At 38.4% G+C, this 12583-nt stretch overlaps 1 protein-coding gene across 4 annotated transcripts in view; it reads left to right on the top strand.

Annotated features, from left to right (window-relative positions):
• The window catches only part of unc5db (unc-5 netrin receptor Db), a 302793-nt gene that overhangs the window by 197521 nt on the left and 92689 nt on the right, over window positions 1–12583 (top strand). For 3 of the 4 annotated variants that reach the window (XM_086076348.1, XM_086076347.1, XM_086076345.1), the window contains exons 7-9: window positions 8732–8896; window positions 11013–11045; window positions 11896–12081. In XM_086076348.1, the coding sequence (XP_085932474.1) occupies window positions 8732–8896; window positions 11013–11045; window positions 11896–12081 (384 nt within the window). The remainder of the gene's footprint in view (window positions 1–8731; window positions 8897–11012; window positions 11046–11895; window positions 12082–12583) is intronic. The other variant, XM_086076346.1, reaches the window with a different exon arrangement.

Here is a 12583-nt window from a genome sequence, read left to right as displayed (position 1 = left end):
CTGATGCGTTTAAGGTACACAGAATATGTCGTAATTTGTAACTCTCGCTCAGAATTTTAATAAACTCTTCCTGAAGACTCCCAACTTGTAGCATGTACTCAATGATAGTTGAAATTGGAATATAGTTCAAGATATATGTGAAAATTGCTACATGATCTTTATTTTTATTTTAACTTTTGGGGGGTTTGCGGTCAGAGTATGGTATAAGAAACAGGTAGCAGTGTGTTCAGAAATTAGGGGGACAGTGAAGAACCCAAAAAATAAGAAGAAAAAACAACAACAATCACAGCGTTTTATCAAAAATAAACAATGTAGCTTGCTGAGATGTGGCATTTACAGTAATTGTTGGGTACAGTCCCAATAATGAAATATTAACATCTACACCTGCAGAAAAATAATAAAATGCATTTGCTCTTACCTGAATCAAGCTAAATGTAAAGTAAGACATGTTTATGCTACTTGCACTATAGGCAAATCCTAATTGTGTTATTTAAAACGTAAATTTCATGTACGTTTTACATAATCGTTTTTATTCATGTAAATTTGTTGTTCATAAATGATTCTTCATACACAAATGTCAAAATGTTTTTATGGTGATTACCATTGGCATTGCAGACAAATAGCAGTTTCATTATGTGTGATTTATTGTTTGGCCATTATTTCTTCTTTTTTTTTTTTACAATTGATACCCCAACCACAAACACACACACACACACACGTACGAACACACATATCTACATAGACACCCTCTAATAATTTCCTGAGCTATTCATCTACTTTAAGCACCTCCCCAACCCTCCACACATGTGGTGGTGGTGGCATGGGTTCGAACCCCCAAGTGGTAGTAGATAGTAGGGGTATGAATTGCGTAGTGCCTGTCAATTCGATCCGTATCACGATTCGATTCAATACCCATTAATCCCGATACGAATATATAAATTAATTATTGCTATTTTTTTCTTTTACTCAAATTTAGAAAATACTCATCAGTAAACTTGTACATGTACATTGTAAGATTTGTATGAAAATGTATTTATCTGAAACTTCAGGCTTGTAAGCCACTGTATTTAACAAACAGGTTGCAGTCTGTTTCATGTTTGAACAGCACTGAAATAAAATATTAAGGCTTAATGTTCTATTAATATAACATTCTTCCATGCTTAAAGTGTGAACCCTAATCCGAAGTAAGATATTTTCATGAATATTTCCATCAAAAAGTGATGTTTAAAAATCTATTCGGCCGCATATTGGATCAATATGAGAATTGTGCACTGTATTATCGCGATATATTGCCAAATCGATTTTTTAAAACACCCCTAGTGGATAATGCAGGCACGTTATCATGTGCCCCCTTTTTTTGCTTTGAGCACCTGCCCCTCTAAAGGTCACTGCACACCCCTGAGCGGGACTATGTCACAATGGACATAAATTACAATGTTACTTTGCTTTAAAACTATTTTTAATGATCAATAACACTGAAATATGAAATAGTGTCAGGTTTCAAAATCGATTACAGTTGTATGCATAACAGAGGCATTTGTCTGCTGAAGTGAAGTCAGGTCTTTTGTCATTTTTGTCACGTCTTTCCACTCATTGTCTTACCTATAAATTAACCGCATGTGCTTTCACCGACTTGCTTATTTAGAGTGATGATGTGCTGCATGGAGTGTGAAGTCTAGAATTTAATGAATATTAAGTGTTTAATGTTTTCACATTGAGTCCCTATCGACCAGATATTTTCACCACATGATGTACAATGTACACCATGTGCTAAATCTTCTCGACTCGATTGGGTAGGAGGTTAGAGGCTAGACTTGAGAAATTGGCGGGGTGATCCAACAAGCTGTCTTCATGCCAATTTGTTCAGTCTGTGAGGCCTCAACCTGTCAAGGTGCAGATGGTTCAGGCAGTCAGGTGGTGTTAAATAACAACCAAGAAAAAGCTTCAGAAAGTAAGAAAGAGTCAGGTGTTGAAGTATAAAAGAAACGGTTGGCTTAACAGAGACATGTTCTGGAATAAATGAGCCAAGACGAGTAATCGACATGCTAAACATTTGCATGTTAACAAACATAACAGGAACACAACATGAGAGGTCAGATGTTCACTGATTGCCAACATCAATTATCGAATATTAGAACAACTGTGTCCCAAAGCCATGCCTGATTAGCAAACATGTATCTCATCTCTAAACATTCTCTCCAGTCTCATGTCCTTTTATTGCTATTAGGGCAAGAATTAAAAGTAGAATCCGACGTATACGTATAACACAACATTCCAAACGGACACTCCTCCCATCGGCAGGGTTGGCGCTGGGTCATGAAGCCTTTTAGCAAATGTGGCTAAACAGTATAAAAATCTCCTAGCCACGTTTGAGTGTAGCTAGCCATGACATCACGTTTATGTGGGGGTAGCGCCAACTGTTTTACCGCTATTTCACTACGTGTGCCACTCATGCATGCACACAGCAGAAACATCGTAGCCCAAATAACAAACACTTCTATGAAGATGGATTTTTTCGGGTTCATCATAGCTTGATGGCTAACTGCTCATGGTAGTGGTAGAAATAGACAAAGTTCTTAGCAATGATAATGGCATATGAGACGAATCACCACAGATAAAATGAGGGCACATATACTGTTCCTTGCTTGTATCAGCTCGTCACCGTTTTAGCCCCACGCAAAAAAAAAATCGGACAATTGAGACAAACCTCAGCAATTCCCTACTTAATTGATATCACTTTTTGCATGTATGTTTTTCCTTCCCAAATATTTAATGTATTTCCAAAAATGAACCCCTCATAAATGCTTTTACAGGTCATTTAACTCATTTACGCGCAGACTTTTTCACTGAAGCAACCCCCTTCGCTCCCGGCTGGTTTCCTGGATTTTGACTGATTTTGCAAGGCCCACACAATATTATGTTATATTGCTATAAAAACATGGAACCTACCAAAAGAAAGATTAGTGTCTCTTCTTTCATCAGGAAAAAAGTATATTTCTTTCTGTTTCCGTTTTGCAGCAATTAGCATTAGAATATAGCTACATTTCATCATTATTCATAAATCTAATTAAAAACGTGAGTAAAAGAGCTTCTTTTTTTTCAACACGGCCCTGGTTAATCTCTTTTGCTCTGCTGCCACCTACTGGCATCAAAGTATTCTGTATGCTCTAGCATAAAAACCTCCATAAACATATAAATACGTCTTTGGGGCACATAAAACATTTAAAATAGAACATTTTTATAAATTTTTGGGAGCAAATGAGTTAAGAACAATTAGCTCCATGACGTTATTGTTTTATAGACGAAACAGCTCTGGAGAGGGAAATATGAGTTTCCCTGTTTGAGCTGCTGCCACTTATCCAATCCTTGATAAGTGAACAAAAGTAACATTATAAACTTATATCAGAGGTGGGAGTAAGTCATTGTTTTGCAAGTCACACGTAAGTCTCAAGTCTTTGCCCTCAAGCCCAAAGTCAAGTCCCGAGTCAAGACTGACAAGTCTCAAGCGATTCACAAGTCCTACACTTTAAGTTTCAAGTCCTTTCGAGTCATTTTAACAACATCGTAGATTATATTATTTCATGGTGACCATCAAAGTAGGAGTCAGGGGCTCAGGGAGTGAACCTAGAGTGGTTCACTCAGATTGCCGTGTTTGCAATGTGTTACCACTGAATTTACAGTCCCATTAACTACGCAGCTTGCAACAATAATTAGCCGATAAAAGACTGACATTAGCTCACTTATCGTTCTTTGTGCAACTTCAGATGTTGAACGAAGTTTGAAGTTGTTGCCTCTCCGTCAGTGATCTAATCTTAGACATACTGCAATTAATTTTTTGTTGACCACCTCATAGTTTTTGTACCCAAACAACTAGTGGTGCAACAGATCGGAACAAACAAACCCCAAAATGAATTCAGGTAAATAGAACTTTGTCTTAATTTATTCTATAAAATACCTTTGCCCATTAAATTAAAAAAATATATATATAAACTAAAAATGTGTAATATGGCAGTTAGGATTTAGGAACACAACTTTAAGTGCAATATAAGGCAAGATACATAATTATTTCATACATGGTCCATGTATAAAATAACAAGGTATCCTGCCTTATTTTATATTGCACTTGTAATGCACTTAAAGTTGTGTTCCTAAAATCCAAATGGCCATATTGGACATTTTGAATGTTTTTTGTTTTGTTTTATTTTTTAAAGCTAGTGTTTTATAAAAATAATTATAAATGAAGGTGAAGTTCTATTTATTTATTTGTAATCATGAAAAATACATCTAAGTGCAATTTAAGGCGCATTACCTTTGTTTAAACAGGGAGAGTGGATTACAAAGTAGCATAGGTCCACAATATTGAAAACAAGAAAAGCAAGCGAGCCAAGCAACAGCTGTCAAATTACTGTTGCTAGCCACTGACACTAGCCAGGCACCCAATGCTAACGCTAACAGCTAGCTACTAGCCACGAACGCCGAAGAATTATACTGTATCATACAATGACAGCGTAATTAACTTGTGGTTTCTTTGCGTCCTAAATTAGCTATTTAATATACTTTCGGGGTGGCATTATGATAATGGTGGTAAAATGTCAAAGGGAAGTAGTCAAGCTGGCGTTCACGCGACGATGCAGGCAGACTTCAAAGTAAAATCCGCCAAGGATGTTGCATTGGTGTCAATGTATTATATAGTCAGCTTTATTTTAAAGTTTGCTGTTTGCGGCTTGCCTGACAGGCTGACATGTCTGAATGATGGCGCTGTGTCAGCCCAGCTCTCACACGTACACACACGCGCGGTGACGCACACACACCGAGACGGCAAAACTTAATGGTCAACATACATTTAAATATTTTTGTTTTGGTGGAATAAAGTGTTTTCAAGTCAAAGGGCTCAAGTCCGAGTGAAGTCACAAGTCATTGTTGCTAAAGTCCAAGTCAAGTTGCAAGTATTTTAACATTTTGTCAAGACGAGTCTAAAGTCATCAAATTCATGACTCGAGTCTGACTTGAGTCCAAGTCACATGAATCGAGTCCACACCTCTGAGCTATACTATAGTTACAAGTGGTAATTATAAGGGGCATGCATCTCTCCAATACTGATTCCATATGTATCTCGATACATTTGGTTTGATACAATTAAAGAACGGTGGAACAATTCCATTCAGTTCCATTCAATGGTATTAGTATTCGATTGGATTTGGTATGGCTGTAGTTTTTGTTGTATTTATTAAAACGTAACAACAAAACTATTCAAGTTACTTAAAATCAAAGAAACAACGAATCATCAGCAACATCAAACCGATTTATACCTGGTGTGCATTTCTCATAAAAGATGATTCAATACATACAATATGTCGATAGATGGGGTGTGATACATTTCATAGACGGTTCATTTTCAAATCAGATTTGATTTGGTGGGGTAAATGCGTAAGTGTTGAAACACAACAAAATGGGTCCATATGTTGTCATGGATTTCATTTTTAAGACCACCTTCCTTGCCTCACTCACATTGCTTTGGTATATTGTACGCCAGCAACATCGGGTTGCTTATGTTGATGCTGCTGCAGAAGATGAGTCACTTGTGAAATACATTTATTTACGCATTAGGTATCTGAAGATCTTCTGAGCATTACTTGTGAGCTATCATGTAAATTGTCCAGGACTGCATACATTTAAATATAAGTCAGAAGGGTTTGCACACGATTATGCAATATGTTTTGAAGTGGTTAAAAATCACATTTGAGTTTGTTTTGCTGTGAAATTAAATGTGGTGTCTGAAGTCTTTCGTGTTGTACTTCAAGTGCTCATGTCCACTGGAAAAGGGGTGCTGCAGTGGTCCATTGGTTTCATTGCTGACTTGGACTTGGGAATTAATGGTCAGGTGTGAATGCAGTCTATGTGCAGTGTCCCAGAGAAGCCAATGGATCCCTTGTGCTCTACCGAGTTCACATCTTTGTGCTCTAACTGTAGCTGCCTAAACCCATCACCTATTTTATTACATTCTAAAAATGGCTAACGGTGTATCACATATCCTTCTCATGTGCAAAGGTTGACTACAGGACATGCCATTCTTTTAGTATTTTCTTATTTATAGTTTTAGCTCTGTCTTATGTTCTCAAAATGTATTATAGTCTGGTTAACAAAGAAATACATGATTTAAAACAATTATAATAGATTTCTAATTGATTTCTAATGCCTGTATAAAAGATCCACTATTCAACAGTGAGGGGTTTGAGGCAATAACAAATAACTTTTTTAATTTAATTATTTATTATTTTTTTCCCCAATGTAAAGGGCCGTCCTTAAATTACCATTCACCGACGGCACAAAACTGCTGAACAGAAAACCCACATTATCTCATTTGCTCCCAAAAACATATAAAACATTATATTTTAACTCTTTGACTGCCAGCCATTTTCAGAAAAGATCACCTCATACTGCCAGCTGATTTAGAGCATTTTGACTGATGTTTCAAGGCCCACAGAAAATTATGTGTTAGGACTATGCAAACACGAAGACTACCAAATGAAAGATTGAAATCTCATCTTTCATCAGAAAAAAAAGTGTGTTTCTATCTTATTCCGCTTTTCCGTAATCTGCAGTAGAAAAGAGGTTGATTTGAGTGAAATCCCATATTTTGGACGAAAAGTCTGAGAAAACAGCTTTTTGAGAAAATATGTATTTCATGCACATCAGTGGTTTTGACACTTTTTTTTTGTTTTACTTTTGTGACACCACAAACACCTGAAGAGTGCTTTCATTTGATAAAACACTAACACCAATAATAAAAGAAAGTGTTTTTTGATGGCAAATAAACAATTTATTTACAGTGAACAGGGGTAACAATTTAAACAAATAACTTGACAAACAAACTATTTACAGGTGTGTGTGTGGGGGGGTGTGCGTGTGCAACTATTTACAAGTGTGTGGATGCATTTCAACTATGCATATATTTTTGGGGTATGTTATAATAAGAAACAGTCCCCTGCATGCAAGGGGACAGCACATGATCTGCACCACAAGTTGGTTTCCTTCCGATGCCCCCTTCGCCAACAGACCCTACACCTTCTCGCCGGTCTCTTTTTTTTGGGGGTAGGAGGCAAGTAATCCAGCACATGTTTTGCCAATTTGCCATCGAGTCGACTTTCAGGTTCATGAATTGGTGACCTGCTGCTCTTTCCGATTTCCTCCAAGTCTTCATGCCCTTCGAGTCCCACATCTTCTCCTTCCTCCTCCTCCCTCACATGTTTCTGCATCACCCAGGATTTCCCTACCTGCCGGACGAACTGCAAATAGTGATTGCACTTGCCTGGATTTTTTTGTCCTGTAAATGATGTATGCATTGTACATGCACAGTTGAACTATGTACACAACAAATTTCTTATGCCACTGTGCCGAAATGGTTGGCTCACCGTGGGGATTAGCTTGTGACGCGTTAGCTTGTGACGCTTTCTCACGTGGACGAGGCCGCCACGTCAATGCTTCAACTCTGAATCATTTTCATCAGTGTTGTCTTTTGTGGCAACACTGGAAGAGCTATATTTTTTAAAACAGTGCTGCAGCGTTAGCTGCTTGTACCGTGTGGTTTTTCCTTCCTCCGCCATAATCTCCTCAACTTCCTCACTCCGCCTCTCTTTTACAACTATTGGATCAAGCTGAGTTTGTCCAAAAGAGAGTCGTCACTGCCGTCTAAAGGCCATAGTTAGTCATTACAATAGTTGATCTGCTTGATACTGACAGGGCATCTGACCAAGACGATACTCTGCCAGTTTCCATTAAAAACGTAGTTTTCAGGAATCCCCGTTGGTGGCGCTATACGGTCGGGTTGCAGTGTACCCAAATCTGGCACACAAAGAGTTAAATATTGCCATGGTCCCAAAAACGCAATGTTGAATGTTTTTTTTTTATGCTAGAGCATACAGCAAGCTTTGATGCAGCCTCTGAACTGAAGAGAACACTTAAAGCAATGGTAAATATTACAAAAACGGCCAGCAGGTGGCAGCAGAGTATAAGAAACCGACCAGGGCCATGTTGCAACAAGCTCTTTCCCCCACAGTTTTAAACAGATTTGTGAATAATAATGAAACTTAGCTATGCTAACTAATGCTAATTGCTGCAAAACGGAAACAGATAGAAATATACTTTTTTTTCCTGATGTAAGAAGAGACTCAAATCTTTCTTATGGTAGATTCCATGTTTTTATAGCAATGGAATACAATATTCTGTGGGTCTTGCAAAATCTGTCCAAATCCAGTAAAACAGCCGGGAGAAGGTGATTGCTTCAGTGAAAATGGCTGGGAGTGAATGAGTTAAGTGCAAGGGCTCATTTGGTGCATTTTCACAAAAATCAATTTACTCAGAGTTTTTATGTTTTTGAGCTACTTTGTTTGTCCTGCATGTCTTTCCAAATCCACCAAAAATTCTTAGGCCTACCCACATTGTACAAGTATAAGACTTTAAATAAAAGTGTAACCTCAATTCCATTCGAAAACACATTTGAAACGCAGTCCATGCATTTAGAAAACACATGAAGCCATATTGCAATGACCCATGCATCATGAGTGTGATGATCCAGAAAACAAGATACATGCTACTAGTTAATTTGGGCAGAACATGACTCCCTGGTGACGTGTTTGAGCTGCCTCTGTTTTCATGTACTGCAGTAGAATACCCGGAAAACTCAAGTTTTGCGCTGCTGTGTTGGCTGATCATGAATGTCCTTGTGTTGCAGTCGATGGAGGCTGGGATCTATGGAGTGAATGGACCATATGCAACAGCCAGTGTGACAGACAGCGAAGTCGAGAGTGCAACTCCCCAGTACCCAAACACAGAGGCAAGATCTGTGAAGGGAGCTCAGAGGCCACTGAGAATTGCACAGATGGACAATGTATTCAGAGTAAGCCCTTTCTCACTGCTCTGCGTGATCAGCTGTTATCTTCTATCATCTCTCCAGTCATTATCATCATCTTCATCATCATCATCATCATCTTCCTACGCACTCCAGGCAAATTTTCAGACTTGATTGGAAATAAGTGTTGGGTAAAACCATGTTGAATAATAATAATCTCAGCATCAGAGGTGGGTAGTAACGACTTATATTTACTCTGTTACATTTACTTGAGTAGATGTGTGAGGAAGAAACGCGACTCTTACTCCGCTACATTGGGCTTCACTGGAGTCGTTATCCCCATTTCATACATTAGATTTACCATAGTTTTATGGCCATAAGGCGCACTTAAAAGTCTTAAATTTTCTCAATAATCGGCAGCGCGCCTAATAATGAAATGTGCCTTTTGTGTGCATCAAGTTCCAAAATCTGTAAATGTTGTTGTGAGACTTTGGTAAGCGCTCCGTTTGACTGACTGTGTGGGAGCATTTCCGTGGACACATTGCGTAAATACAGGAAATGCAGCCCTGGTTGAGGACTGGCAGGCATGGTGAGAACCCGAAAAAGTCAACTGATGACATCTTAGTGCTTTCGCTTTAAGAAACTGCTACTTATGGTGATTAGACTGGAAGGCAGCATCAAGTTACGTCACAATTTGTGAATGGAATGTGCATGCCTGGGCTAACGTGTCTGCTTGCACTGTTGTTCGAGCTCAAAAAGTTATTTTTTATTTTATAATTTGAAAATGCCAGAATTTTCCCATAATGTTATGCTTTGTCTGTCTGATGACATTGTTTTTAACTCATTCAAACCCAAAAATTATAAATCATTTTTTCTTTTTCTCAGAAAAATAAATAAATAAATAGTTTTTTCAATACTGTCCTGCACTCCCCAAAACATATTTATACTTTTTTTGTTTAATGTTTTTTTTTTCATGCTAGAGCATACAGAAGGCTTTGATACAGCTTCTGACATGAAAGGGTCGTTAAAACAACGGTGGTACTAGTTACTACAGAAAAACAGCCAGCAGGTGGCAGCAGAGTATAAGAAAGACAGCGCCATGTTGCAACAAGCTCTTTTTGCCAGTGTTCTCATCAGGTTTGTGAATAATGATGAAACATAGGTATATTCTAATGATAATTGCTGCAAAACTGAAGCAGATACAAGTATACTTTTTTTTCCTGCGGAATGAAGAGACTAAAATCTTTCTTTTGGTAGGTTCCATGTTTTTATAGAAATAGAACTGGATATTCTGTGGACCTTGCAATATCAGTCAAAGTCCAGTAAAATAGCCGGGAGCGAAGGGGGTTGCTTCAGTGAAAATGGCTGGGAGTGAATGAGTTAAAAATAAATCTGACTTTATGCTGAGTACTTGAGTATTCTTTTCAGCGAATACTTTTTTACTTGTACTTGAGTGATTTTGTTAATGACTACTTTTTACTTATACTTGAGTAATATTATTCTGAAGTAACACTACTCTTACTTGAATAATTTTTTGGGCTACTCTACCCACCTCTGATCAGCACTCATCCTGCAGGCTGTAAGATGTTTTTTTTTTTTCAATGAGTCCAACATTGGTGGTGTCCAATGCCAGAAAATGAGTTTGACTTAGTGTCAGCAATATGAGCCAAGTCCCTGTTTCAATTGTACTGGGAGTGACTGAGCTGTATAAACCAGGCCTGCACTTTCGGAGCCAACCAGAAAATGGTTGAATGACAATTCACAAAAGTCCACATGTGGACTTGTTGGGCAAACCTGTGTGCCTCTTTCGGTTATACGAACTAGTGTAGTCTGTAGCCGTTTTCTTAATTTTGCTTGTTTCGTATATAATAAGAATAAGAATAAAGGACTGTCCTGGAATACTTTTTCAACTGAATTGTGTATTCAGTATATGCAACTAACCGCCTGTCTTACATGATACAAACTAGTTTTTGGACTTGAGTTACCCCCTCTGAGCCAATTGTAAACATTGGACTTTCACCAGTTTCATCTCTGATGCAAGGAGAAAGCATCGTCTGTGAACTCAACTGTCAGAGTAACTTCACTAAACTAGTCACTTCTTAGAGACTTGGACTTTAATCACCACTTTCCCTCTTCATCTTATTCTATCTCTCTGTCTTTGCAGATCGAAAGCTGCTACATGACGTTAAACCTCAAAGTGAGTTCCCAGCGGATTTTTTTTTTCTTTATCTTACCAACTTCCAGCCGTATTTCACAGAATTCACAGGCTAGTGTCGGAACATTGCTGTACTGCATTGACTTAATGATGAAATGAGAAACAAATTGCCACCATTTAGTTCACCTTGATCTGAGCATCTTAGTTCAAAGCCAGCAGGTGCTCATTACGTATTCCATAATTTTTCAGTGCTCTGACTTTATGACAGCCACAACATCACAGCTGTGTTTCTACTTTAAGCTGGGAGATGTATTGGTTGTGACAAGTGGACATGTGTTATGTTGTAGTGGATTAATCGGCTTTAATTTTTTTGCAAACAAGCTAAATTGACCAATTTGCAGGGCTGTCCTCCTCCCCGTGTCTTTCAATCACTTGCAGGAGTTTGCCTGACTAAGTCGTTCAATTGTCAGATGTTAGCTTGACTGATTTCATTAGAGTAAAATTTACTGTATGACGACTCATTTCTTGAACAATGGAGTAGTGGTTACATTAAGCTTATATGTGAGCACTATATTGTATTCATCCACCTTTTATATTCCTTTGCTTCTACCCGCATTAGCTCTAATTACCTTCCTAGTTACATATATATCGGTATTGGGTCTAATCCAGTGGGTCTCAAGGGTTTTGGGCTTATCATATTCCATGTTAACTGATTCAGTATGGCATGCAACAAATTAAAATTGAAGCAGCTGTGCTGCAAAATCAATTGGGTTTGCTCCACCTTATCATTCTTTTCCCATTCTACAGCTTCTCTAATATACTATAACTTGTACATGCAATTTACTTTAGCAAGAGAAAAGTTTGTCTCAACTGCTATTTGTGTGTGTGCTAGGTATGGACAGTTCCAATGACGTGGCTCTGTACTCCGGCTTGGGAGCTGGTATTATTGCTGTGGGCATATTGGTCGTGGCCATCATGCTGTACAGGAAGAACCAGAGTGAGTACGGCGTAGATGTCATTGATTCGTCTGCGCTTGCCGGAGGGTTCCAGTCTTTCAACTTCAAGACCACCAGACAAGGTGAGCGAACACTGTCAGAACAAGTGGTGTCGTCGGGTTCAATATATTATGCCCCAAAATGCAATCTAGACTTGTGTAACACAAGGCTAATTATTGTATTCAAATGGACATATTTGTATGTTCCCAGGATTTAAAAGTCAAATAGGAGTACCTTTAAGGGTACATAGCATTCACTTGGCGTCATCGACCCCCACCTATCGACCCGGCAGCCATTTGGCCGGTCAGACAATTTTGTGGTAAACAATTGCGGCCAGCAAGACAACGCAAACAAATGCTGAGGAGTGCTTATGTTGTTAACTACTAGTTACTTTGATTCATTCATTTGTTCATTCATTCCGGATTTTCACAAACCACTTCACAATGATGCACACGTGTGCCATTCACGGGTGCAAAAATAGGGCAAACAAAGATGTGAAACGAAGTTTCTAGATTCGTATGACGTCCTTTGCTCCACATTGTGTGCTGTTCATGGGTTCATGGAATGTCGAATGGGAACAGACAA

The sequence above is a fragment of the Leptonotus elevatus genome, chromosome 5 (genome assembly GCF_054856555.1).
Source record: "Leptonotus elevatus isolate MCC_2025b chromosome 5, RoL_Lele_1.0, whole genome shotgun sequence".
NCBI lineage: Eukaryota > Metazoa > Chordata > Actinopteri > Syngnathiformes > Syngnathidae > Leptonotus > Leptonotus elevatus.
The sequence above is the reverse complement of the archived record's forward strand: the minus strand, read 5'-3'. Positions and strand labels throughout refer to the sequence as shown.